Genomic DNA, 12848 nt, shown 5'->3' with positions numbered 1-12848 from the left:
GAGTCGAAATTTGTTTGGGACACTGAGTGAACACAGGCAAGAGTACATTTTCCAAACCAGTCAAAGTGGTCAAAGTGAACAATGGAAGTGTCATCACCCAGGATGGCAAATGTTAGTTTTAGGAGAATGGCAAAGTGTAAAGCTGGTAAGACACAGTAAACTCCAACATCCATGTAACAATGTTTTCTGCAATAATTCTGGTAATGATGCAATTTATGTTGGTATGATTGGCGACCAATCTAACAAACATTTGTACTTATCTGAAGTAAATAAGAATGCTGCAATATGTTGTCCTGATGATGATGTTAATTCCTCAGGTTCTTCACATGGCAGTGGTCCCAATTCTGACTCAGATTAATCTAATTTGGTGGACAGGATTAAGATGCACCTAGATTTAGAATACCTTCTAGGAATATTTTGTATAATGGTATGATGAATAATGAATGTTTCTTTGTTAAAGAAAGCAGTAGTGTCACATTCTGTACCATTATATGTGGACGTTTGCCTATTTCATTTATCTATTTCCATGTTATTCCCACCAGCCATCCCTTGTTCTTATCCTCATTGGTTCTTCCTGGTTCGGGCTAAGAACGTAGGACAGGATAATGTTCTCGAGTGACAGTTTTGTTAATTTGTTAATGCTGGAGCTTGGGAGCCTGACGTGAATAAAGTGTTCCTTTCGTGACTTACCTGAGTTGGAGTCCCATTATTTCCTCACTTTACCACAAAGATCAAGCACTATTTCTAATCAGCTCAATAAACAAAATGTTCCGAGATGCACCCTGGGCTGTTTGCCACAGTCACGTGAGGAGCATAGATGTTCACTAAAGTAAAACAGAAAATCAGTAAGGAGCTGCACTTGTCTGCACTTCCTGGCAACAGGTCACACTTTACTTCCTGGCAACAGGTCACACTTTACTTCCTGGCAACAGGTCACACTTTGTATCATAAATAGGAAAGAAACTAGCACAGGTTTTTCAACGGTAATGCCATGGATGCATGGTTAACCGACAAACTCTGCTTATAGCAAAAGACCGAGCCTCCAGCACAAATGTTGACTCTGTCTTCTTAACTTCATCACACCAGTAGTGTTTCTGTATGACGCAACTGTCTTGATAAGGCTTGCATCATACAATGTCTCACAATAAACAACTGTTGGCATGATTCCCCCCATTACCTTTGGAACTTCCACCTCTACCGTCTGTTAATGGCTGAACACTGCACTGCGGAACTCTATTACCCCAAGGATACTGCTTTTCCAGGGTTGTGCCACCATGTCCTTGAGTTTTCAGGGCTGTGTGTAATGGTTCACAGCAGAGGATGGTTCTCTGATAAGAGGGCAGCTGTATATGTGCCAATGGCTACAGGAAAGAGCTGCAGCGTCCTCTATGGACCAGTCAACATGCCTAAGATGGACGCCACTCGTCCAGAACATAAATGGCAGCCATTCCTTTATGGAGCAGTGGAGGACGAGCTACCATGAAGTTCATAATAAAAGGTGACTACAATGTGCTGAGTCTGTGAAACAGCTTAACAGTGACAATGTGATACAGATTAAGGAGAGGACACAACTACAATGAAAAAATTAAGCACAGAATATGGAGTAAAAGTTTTGGAATCAAAAATCGCCACTATCAGATTGAATCTGACAGCCAAAGAGCTGAAGGCAGACCTTTACTTTTGCAACACTTGGGCTTCCATCTTTGTTGTGTTCATCACCTCGTACATTTTAGTGCCTTGTTTCTTGTGTCTTACTAGTTTGATTGTTCCTGATTTTAAGATACTTTCTCAAAGTCTATTGTTGTGCGCAAAAGAATTATCTGCTGTAAGCAGGAATAAACAAACAGTCAAGGTTTCAGTGAAATGCTTCATTAGGGGACTATGCGTAGAGAGAGGTTGTGAGGGTTCCTGAAACCCCATCATGGGGGTGAAGTTGTTCAATAATTCTATTTCTTATGTGTATGAGGAAGATCCCAAACTAGAGAAGGGAAGGTGTGCTCACCTCGACCAAACAGACCCATCACTGGATCCACAGAAGAAGAGTTCACTCCTCAAGATCTACTTGAACCTTACCCTGGATGCTCACCTGCACCATGGAGACCTCTAAGATGCTCTTGAATGGTGCTCAACCCCTTTCTCAAAGCCTTCCTGGAACCACTGGATGTGGGCTCACTGTGCTCAGCTGGACATCGGTAGATCACCTCATTTAGCCAATTTCAAGGACGGCTCCTCTCATGGTAAAGAATCCCTTGTATCCCCCCACCTTACACTACAGGGCCTCTTGGAACCTCCAAAGGGATGCTCATCCCACTACAGAAGCTTTATGAATCCCCCTCTCCATTTCCCTAAAGCAGTATCCAACTCACCCTACCGGACCCTCCAAAGAGGAGAGAACCTCATCCTGCAAGATCTTCCTGGAAGTTCAAGAGGAATATTTATCGTACTCTACAGAATCTTTTTATATCCCCTAAGTCACATTCATCCCACTAAGCAATGTTACATAAGTGTCTTAAGTGTGCTTACCTCACTCAGAAGGACTGACTTACCTTGCTCAGCTATTTCAATCTCACGTCGCCCAAACTCGGCCTGCTTAATATTCTTCACACAGAAGTCACTCCCTCCTTTGGAATTGGTTTGCTGTTTGTCGCGCGGTGAGACCTCATCGTCTGAACTATCTGTATAGGAGGCCGCTGAAAACGAGGCGAAATGTACAAATCAAAGAGGTGTCAATATAGAAAAAGAGGCAAAGACTCATGGAGGATACATACCGGAGCCATAGCTATCCGTCGAAGACTGTGAAATCGAACGGGACAAAGACCTGCGACCACTCTTTGTGGGGAAACGGGTGAACTCCTGCATGTCATCAGCAAACTGGATCTGTAGGAACCAAAGAAAGGATCATGTACCAGTGATATGGACCAAGGCCAGAGAGGGATAATCTTAAAAGGAAGTCAAGGGAATTTCTGAGTATGTGAAAGTTCGTGGTCCCTGTGGGGCAGTCAAGAGAAGGTTCAGACCTTTGAACTATTCAGACAGGGCTCAGTGCAGTGAGCCAAGAAGCTGTTAGGAGCCAGCTTAGCACTACAGAACATGTGGCATGAAGCCGTTAAAGGACAAAGTAGCCATGAGAATCCTTCACGCCCATACTACTACAGTAGGTGAGTGAGTATCACAGTCAGTGTCTGGCAGATGGGCACTGTGGCTTGATGTTTAGATTACCTTCCTTGATTTCCCTTTTAGCCTTTTTAACTGTTAAATGAAAATTGTGAAGAGCATTTTTATTCCGCTCAAGTTACTTTTGATACTTCGAATGGAATATTGATGAAATGGTGATTCATATTTATTGAGATTTCTCCCATATTCACCTCTGACCTTTTAGAGGTAACTAGTAAATCGAGATTTATCATTGTAATCGACATCCTAGTCTGACCCGTTTGCACATCAGCTCTTTACTGCGTTGAGGTACGATGTATAATTGTTGCATCCCTGAACCCCATTTGCAGAGTTGGGTACCATGCCGAGTCTCCGCTACTTTACGAGTACTTCAAGGAGGTTTGTTTGCACTCCTTCCTGGTTGCGGAAAACTGGACTTTGGTGGTAATCTTAGTAGCTCAACTAAAGCACGTTAAGGCTCATGTCAGGCTTCAAACTCTCACCTGTCAGTACCTTCCTCACACACATTTATCATATATGTTCTAAGGAACATGTACCTCAAGAACTGACAGCTCCTCTTGGGTTCATTCTAAGGAACATGTGCACCACATGTTCATCCTACAGCAACATGTGTCAAATACAAGCAGTGCCTCACGTGCCCGTTAAAATATATATGTATCCTAAACACTGATTGGGCGCCACATGTTCCTATCGAACGTATGAACAACACATATAACAAGTATTGAGTTGTCAATCACAAAGAAGCATGCACTATACATACAGACAGTGACATAGGCATGGACGTGTGGGTATACTCAAAGGCAAAAGTACCGTGAATACCTACAGTGCCTACATATCTTCCCAGAGACCCACGTAACAGAAATACTCACAGTGCCTCATACGGCCAATCAAAGGGACGTGTGCGATACATACTGACAGTGGCTCGTGTTTACTCCTACAATATCATACATATATATGGTGCTAAGCGGTCCATCTTGTAGCAGCATGTACCAAAACACTGAAGTGTTTCATTCTTCACTCCAAAGAAGCATGTGCCATTAATACTCACAGTGGCTCATTCGTCCAGCCAAAGGAATTTGGTAAATAAATACTAGCAGTGCATACCGTGTCCACTGAAAGATATATTTGCCCACAACATCCCATCTGTTCATCCAGACCTGTACCTTAAATAAAGACCACGCCTCATCTGTCCATCCTGGAGGAATGTGTACCATCGCTCACAGGTCTGCCCTGCTGTCTTAGGAGGGGTGTCACCTCTGGATCTCCGCCACCCTACGCCGCTTTCTTGAATCAGGTGAAACTCCCCAACCTTGGAAATAAACCAGGGTCCTTTTCGGAATCACACAGACGGTCTGCTGCGGTCTAGTGACATCACCTTGTGGCAGATGTGACCAGTACTGGCCCTCCAGGATCTAACCCTGCCCAGGGACGGCATGGCATGGGGCAGTCAGCCTTGGACACCAGCCTCCGAGCACGGCAGGGGTATCCCGGGTCTTCGGGGTAGCTTCTGCTCAGGCCTCGGAGCTGCAGGGTCCCTTCCTTACCTATGGGCTAATGCTCTCAAGGGCTTCTCGCCGCCTCCATCTCCACTGCACACTAGACCCAGGGAGCCCCACAGAGCCCAGAAACATCATTTCCGCTTGCTATCCTTACAAATGTCCTCAAATGCAAGGAAAATATCTGTGACTAAAATGGGAAGCCAGGGATTAGGCGACGTAATCCCTGCTTTGGCATTAACAGAGCTCATCTGAACTGTGCACAGAAAGCCCTCGAATGAGTCCTCTGCAGCAGCTTACTGTCCGAGGGTGGATTACACAAGAGCATGCCTGGCTGCCTCACTCTGCACACATTCTGTGGGGCACCCAGACCCTTCCTGCACCTTTCCCATGCTCTTGGCTGGAAAGAAAGAGAAAAACACCCTTCTAATAGCGCAACAAGCCAGTATCTTTTATAAGGCACTAACAGGCACATGCATCATTGTTGGCTTTTGCGATTTCTTAATTGCGATTTTTAAGAAATCGCAATTAAGAAATCGCAAAATGCCTATGCATGAAGAAATCGCTGAAAATTTTGCGATTTCTAAACATTCCTTAATTGCGACTTAATTAAGGAATACCTCCCTATTCATTCCTATGGGCCTAGGCCCATAGGAATGAATGGGAAGACATTCTCAATTTGCGATTAGCAATTAGCGAATCGCAAATTGAGAATGCGATTTCAAGGGTGCAGGGGTGTCCAAAGGAAACCCTATTGCACCCCTGAAATCAATCTGTGCACAAAGGGCATGTGTGTGCACAACATGAAACTTTGAAAAATGCACAAAAGTGCATTTTTCAAAGTTTTCACAAATTACCATGAGGTTCAACCTCATGGTAATTTGCTCCCCCTAATTGCGAAATCGCTATTTTTTAAACTTTCATGCATTGCATTTAAGGAATTGCAAAACGCGATTCCTTAAATGCAATCACAATTTGAGAATTCGCAAATATTTGCGAATTCTCAAATTGCGAGGGTCTTCACCCTTCATGCATCCCAAAAGCTGATTTTGCGATCGCAAACGGCCGATTTTTGCGATTCGCACTGTTTGCGATCGCAAAAAGATTTGATGCATGTGACTGTAAATCCTCTCTACGATATTGGGGCACCGGGGGAAAAGTCCGGAAATAATCACGAGGAGAGCCCTGTAACCCCGTCAAAGAGGGTCCTCCGACTGCTCAGGAGTGGATCTGTAACAATCCACAGTGGGCCTGTAATCCACCCGCGGTGAACGCTGTAACCTGTCCGGTGAGTGCTCTGCAACCAATATGGGGTGAAATCTGCAATCGCCCAGGGCAGGGCTTTGGAGCCAGGCAGGGCTGGGGGTTGCAATTAATCTGGTTTTGGGTGTGCATACTGTCAGGGTTCTGCGACCTCTTAAGGGGAGCTCAGCAACCGCGCAGGCGTAGGCACTGTAATTGGTCGGAGGTGGGCTGCATAACTAACCAGAGGTGGACTCTGCAACCAGTCAGGGGCAGGCTCTGTAACCACCCAGAGGTGGGAGGGCTCTTAAGCTGGTGAGGTGTAGCCTCTACAACCGGTCAGAAACAGGCTCCGTCACTGGGGTCTGTAACCAGGCAGAGGATGGGGTCTGTAACCAGGCAGAGGATGGGGGTCTGTAACCAGGCAGAGGATGGGGTCTGTAACCAGGCAGAGGATGGGGTCTGTAACCAGGCAGAGGATGGGGTCTGTAACCAGGCAGACGTTGGGGTTCTGTAACCAGACAGAAGTTTGGGGGTCTGTAACCAGACAAAAGTTTGTGGTTCTGTAACCAGGCAGAGGTTGGGGTCTGTAACCAGACAGAGGTTTGGGGGTCTGTAACCAGACAAAGGTTTGGGGTTCTGTAACCAGGCAGAGGCTGGGGTCTGTAACCTGGCAGATGTTTGGGGTCTGTAACCAGGCAGAGGCTGGGGTCTGTAACCTGGCAGATGTTTGGGGTCTGTAACCTGGCAGATGTTTGGGGTCTGTAACCAGGCAGAGGTTTGGGGTCTGTAACCAGGCAGAGGTTTGGGTCTGTAACCAGACAGAGGTTTGGGGTCTGTAACCAGGCAGAGTTTAGCTCTGTAACCAGGCAGAGGTTTGGGGTCTGTAACCAGGCAGAGGTTTGGGTCTGTAACCAGGCAGAGGTGTGGGGTCTGTAACCAGGCAGAGTTTAGCTCTGTAACCAGGCAGAGGTTTGGGTCTGTAACCAGGCAGAGGTTTGGGTCTGTAACCAGGCAGAGGTTTGGGGTCTGTAACAAGACAGGGGTCAGCTCTGTAACCAGCCGAATGCAGGTTCTGCAACAGGTCATGAAATTGCTCTACAACCGGCCATGGGTCAGTTCTACAACCGGCCAGGGAGAAGCTCTGTGAATTGATTCAATAACCGAGCAGAGGTGAGGTGTGTAACCAAAGAAATGTCAGCTCTGTAACTAGTCCGAGATGGGCTCTGCAAACAGGTAGGGGTCTCCCTGCTGACACTCAGGGGTGGGATATGTACCCAGCCAAATGCGGGCTTGCCAATAGGTCAGGGGTGGGCTCTGCAACCAGTCAGGTGTGGGCTTTGCAGCCAAATGAGGGGGCATCAGCAACTGGAATATTATATATTGAGTACTTAAGCCAAAGTGCTATGCACACTAAATCTCTCAGTACAAAAATAAGTAAAATGTAATACAAACTGAATTAATACTACAGCCACCTATCCACTATTAAGAAAATGGCAAGCTACAGGGAAATATACAGCTAGAGGGGGTAATTTCCAAACTGTGGGGTTGACGGGAAAAGAGCAGAATTGAAAAGGTTGCAATGTGGGGGGAGTTCGAACGAGACGGGTATAAGAAATAGACTGAATAAGACAATACAAAGCTGGTTCAGAGAAGTTTAGTGAGAAATTGAGCATACATACATTAAAACAAAACAAATAACACAAAATCAAAGCCAAAAATGAAAAAGGCAGCAAATGAAAACCCGTGAACTATGTGAGACTGGAGGAAGATTTAAGGTAAGTTGTATGGCACATACTCAGGGAAATCAAGGAATACCAAGTGTTAGATCTAACCTAAACTTTTTGCCTTTTGCCTCCTATTTTTGCTGAGTCTTTCTGTTGGCATTAGGACTCTGAGTACCTTACCACGGCTAGCCAGAGCAAAAGGGCATGTGCTTCTCCCCTAAACAAATTGACACTGGTGTATACCTTATTGGCATCTTTAGGTAACCTGTAAATCCCTTGTAAAAGGGTATTCCATATACCTAGGGCCTGTAATCTAAATACTACTAGTGGGCCTGCAGCAGTGGTTGTGCCACTTACACAAGTAGCCTTTCAAACCTGTCTCAGGCCTGCCATTGCAGGGCCTGTATGTGCAATTTACTGCCACTTCGGCTTGGCATTTAAAACCACTTTCCAGGCCTTAAACCCCCATTGTACTACACACAAGTCCTCCCTAAGGTAGGCCCTAAGTGACGCTGGGGCAGTGTGCTGTGAAACTAAAAGGCAGGATATGCAATTTTAAGTTTTACATGTTCTGGCAGTGACAAACCACTAACTGAATTTTTTTTTTTAAATGAATGTGTCCTTGTGTAACGTAACTGGTGTTCATGTAAAGTGCTCCAATACCTTCGGATAGAGTTCGCGCTGTATAAATCTGCAAAAGAAAAACGTCGTTTTTCAATACTGTGAGGCCTACTCCTTCCAAAAACCAGCATTGAGGATTCCTTAAAACACCATTTAAGCTGTTATTCCTGATTGGAAAGGAGTAGCTACTTCATGTTTAATATCTAAGAAATGGTGGTGATAAATCCTCTTTGATGGTAAAGTTGGATTTAACACTACCATTTTAGAAATGGCACTTTTAGAAAGTGGATATTTCTCTGCTCTTAACTTTGCTCTGTGTGCCTTACATCCTGTCTCATATATATGTCTGGGCTGGGAGACAGCTACACTGTGCCTTTCCTCTTGACAGCCACAACACAGGAAGGGCTGGGTCTAACAGGAGATGTAACTACATTCATCTACATACTGATACCCTTCCTGGGCTGAGAGGGGGGGAGGTGGCTCACACTTACATCAGAATAGGCTGTGTCCTGCTCTCACACAAAGGGCTGATTTACCCCCTACTGGTAGTCTGGAGCCAGGGCTGGGCTGAAAGGGATCCTTCTGTACTTCAGAGAGTTCATTTGAAGTCACCCCCTACATCAAAGGCACTTTTGAGTATAAGTACTAGGGCTCTGGCCGTTCTTACCTGGAATGACCTCTGTTGGAGTAAGGGCTGCTATGCTGAAGGATTGTCACTCTGCTAAATCTTATTGTTCTGAGGAACTGCTTCCCTGCTTTGCTGAGCTGAGCTGCTCTGCTGGCCTCTGCACTAATAAAGGACCAAGAATTAGGGCCAAAGTGACTCCTAGGGCTTGTTGTCTTGCCCACTGTTCTCTGAAATCTCAGGGCCATTAAAGATTTCGCCTACACACTGCTGCTGTGGGACTCTGTCACTTGTGAATCAGGCGGCAGTGCACCATGACTACGAGCCGCGATTGACCATGCCTGGATTGGTATTTCCTTAAAGCCCAGCACATCCTGAGTGCTTCCTCTTTCATCGCTTTCATCAAGCTCAGTGCGGGTTCAACGTTTCATGTGCACCCAAAGCAGCCTGTACGTCCCAGAGCCACACTCGCCAAGGAGAATCGCCACCAAACTGAGGGAAACCCTTTTGACGCCGCATCCGCGTTGCTGCAGCAACCAGCCTTTCCATTGACGATGTGGCTACGGAGGCCGCGCTGATGCCACAGGAATAAGACCAGCGTGACTGCAGGTGTTCCCAATCACCCTGAGTAATCTTGCATGGCTCAGCGCTGCACCTTTTGAAGAAAGAGGGGGTTCTCAGTGCTGTGAGGGCCACTTCAACCATGAAGGTACTGGGCTTCTCAGCTGGGACCCACGAGGTCCGCTGTGATCAATCGGCCCATCATCAACTGCATGTTTTAACATTACATTCACAAAATTAAAATATCAAGCAGTACAAGTACACCCTGTGTGATTGTGACGCATGTCCCCACAGCAAAATCCCCAAGATTTCAAACTTATGAGCCTTGCAGCTCAAACGGTGTGCACCCCCACTGCTCCCGCCATTTCCAAGGTGCAGTCTCCAAGACCAACCACAAATTAAGCACAAATTTGGAGAGCACCACCAACACAGAAAAATTATTTAGTTCATCCACTGTGGAGATTACAAAAGTCGATCTTTATTCTTGTTCATTAAAAACAACAGCCAAACAGCCAGCGCGTTTCGTCCAACAGGTGTGGACTTCATCAGGGCTTCAAGTGAGTATAAAATCTTGGGCGTATTAGGTTGCTGTACAAGTGTAGATGAAGGATTGTAAACCGTATTTGTACTGTCAAACAACTGTACCCTCCTGGATCCAGGAACAGTTCAGATAGTAAGGCGGCTCCTGTGCCATGCCGAGCAGCGGCGAAGGACGTCCGTGTATTCGTCCTAATTTAACTGAAAATTAGGACGAATACACTGACGTACTTCGCCGCTGCTCGTCACGGCACAGGAGCCGCCTTACTAACTTAACTGTCCTTGGATCCAGGAGGGTACAGTTACAAATACAGTTTACAATCCTTCCTCTACACTTGTACAGCGACCTACTATGCCCAAGATCTTTATACACACTTGAAGCCGGTGTTGGTTTCAACAACCGCCATTACCAAAGAAGTTGTTTTCGTAATTTAGATATGGGGCGCTCCCGCTTCAACTAATAAGTGGGCAGGCGCTACCCCTCGCCTTTGTCCTGAGTGCCTAGTGGAGGAAGAAACAGTATTTAATGTATTGTTCTTCTGCTTGGCATATAAGCAGGCTAGGTCTAAGTGGGTTATTCAACTCTGCAGAAACCTGGGTATTAGAAATTACATAGAATTTTATAGGATTCTAAAATTCGATACTAATCTGGTTTATGTTGTTGCAATTTCAAAATTTCTATTTGCTATGTGGTGTAAACGAAGGCATTTACTCAAAAATTGATATGACAATAAGTAATACCAGATCCTACTCATTTCTTGTGATTCTGGACTCTGTAAAAACTAAGCCTGTAAGTGTAGGCATTTGCTGATTAATTCATGCGAGAAATAGTAGTACCTGCTAACTGGCTGTTATTTCGTTCCTGGGCGTTTTAAAAACTTTGGATGTGAATCATCTTTTTTTTTAAATATTCTTAGTTTAAATTATATTTTTTATGTATGTTTTAATAGATCAAATTTTCCATAATGACGATTTTCATATGTTTTACTTCCCAATGGGTGATTTTTTATATTGCTATGTATATTAACTAGTGTTCTTTGTGATCTTGTACTTTTTTCTTGACTGAATTTTAATATGTTGTAAATTTAAATGTGCTTTTATGGCTGTAACGCGGTACAAAAGGGGGTGGTGATGGACGGAGCATCTGAACCAATCAAACACTCACACCCAGTCAGAAGATCTGGGTTTGATCCATCACCGTTCTTTAGCCCACTCTGCCACCCCAGTTCAGACATGGCTATATGCAAATCAGTCTGACCCTGTGCCTCATGGGAACAGTCCAGCCCAAACTGCCAAGCCATGCCTTCCCTGGACCGGAAACAAGCTTCCGAGGACCGGTTTCTGGCATTCCAGCCGTCTTCAGCCCGGCTTGCTTGAATCCAGTGGCAAAGAGAGCAAGGGACTCACGTCTGAGCATACCCTGCCACACTTATGGCGGGCAAAGCGGTACAAAAGGGGGTGGTGATGGACGGAGCATCTGAACCAATCAAACACTCACATCCAATCAAAAGATCTGGGTTTGATCCATCACCGTTCTTTAGCCCACTCTGCCACCCCAGTTCAGACATGGCTATATGCAAATCAGTCTGACCCTGTGCCTCATGGGAACAGTCCAGCCCGAACTGCCAAGCCATGCCTTCCCTGGACCGGAAACAAGCTGTAATGGCCGAAATAAAGTTCTGAAGAAGATATGTAAGTAGTGAAAGGCAGTTGATTCACTGAGCCCTAGGGACACCAGAACAGTGGGCATAGGAGGAGCTAGCCTAAGAGATACAATAAGACTGAATAAATAAATTGGAGGAAAATCGATAAAGCAAAGATTAATAAAGGGCAAGTGACTAAAGAATGCTAAGAAAAATGAAATGATACGCAATGCCGACAGCAACCACAACAATGCCGACAGCAACCACAACAAACAAATCATTAAGTAATATAAGACATTAGTGGTTTTGCTTGACGTGCAATATGGCCACCAAGGAGATTAGGGCTGAATTAACCAACTAGAAGAACAGTATAATCTAATGAAGAAGAGGCTGTGCAACAAGGAGCATGGATTGTTGTTGACTAGCTAAGCATTGTAAACATTTAAAAAGAAATTGACAGACAATTAGAGGGAACAGAGATGGTGCTCCCCCACTAAATCGTATGAATAAAACAGTACCTCAAATACGTCGAGCTAACCACTACATCGAAAGGTAAGTATAGTATACGTAGATGCAGAAATAAGAATATTAGCTATGTATTTCCCATGATGAAGTGGAGGTAGGCACTGGGTGTGATTCTTCTATAGGGCGATATCATACATCTCAATGTAGTGCCATACTACTACAGAGGAACCCAAATATTTTTTAGGAGCTTTTCAAATAGCAAACACCTGCAAAACATAGACTGGAAAAACAAATACCACCATAAATACACTCACACCAAATGAACACAATCACTTTGTGTGCAGAAATTCACCATCTTGTGGTAAATAAATAAATAATACCCTATTTTTGACTAGACATATATCATAACAGATAGCTCAATAAATAAGAGTCAAGATTCGAGGTAGTAGGAGTTTTGCAGGTTTAATACAGCATAAGGACAGGAACAGGACAACCTGCATGGGAATAGGATGACAGGGCCCAGCAGCTGCTGGGGCTGGATCTGGGATGAGCGCGCTGACTTTCAATAACAATACATGAGCATATATACATAACGCAAACACATAGCATTACATTGCAGTAGGCGTAGCAGTGGGTGGAGCAGAAGGTGTGACGCGTAGCAGTCGCGAAAGATAAGGGTAAAAGTAGGTGTAACTGGGCGTATACATAGACATGTGGTGCAGACGTAACAGAATATGTCATGAATGGGGCGGAAACC

General features: G+C 45.0%; 1 protein-coding gene across 1 annotated transcript in view; it reads right to left on the bottom strand.

Annotated features, from left to right (window-relative positions):
* AHCYL1 (adenosylhomocysteinase like 1) overlaps nt 1-12848 on the bottom strand; it is a 319577-nt gene that overhangs the window by 158479 nt on the left and 148250 nt on the right. The window contains exons 2-3 of the mRNA XM_078644788.1: nt 2769-2877; nt 2547-2690 (exon numbers count right to left, since the gene is read on the bottom strand). Of these exons, the coding sequence (XP_078500914.1) occupies nt 2547-2690; nt 2769-2877 (253 nt within the window). The remainder of the gene's footprint in view (nt 1-2546; nt 2691-2768; nt 2878-12848) is intronic.

The sequence above is a fragment of the Lissotriton helveticus genome, chromosome 5_1 (assembly GCF_964261635.1).
Source record: "Lissotriton helveticus chromosome 5_1, aLisHel1.1, whole genome shotgun sequence".
In the NCBI taxonomy this organism is placed as follows: Eukaryota; Metazoa; Chordata; class Amphibia; order Caudata; family Salamandridae; genus Lissotriton; species Lissotriton helveticus.
Note: the sequence above shows the minus strand (reverse complement) of the source record. Positions and strands in the feature narration are given on the sequence as shown.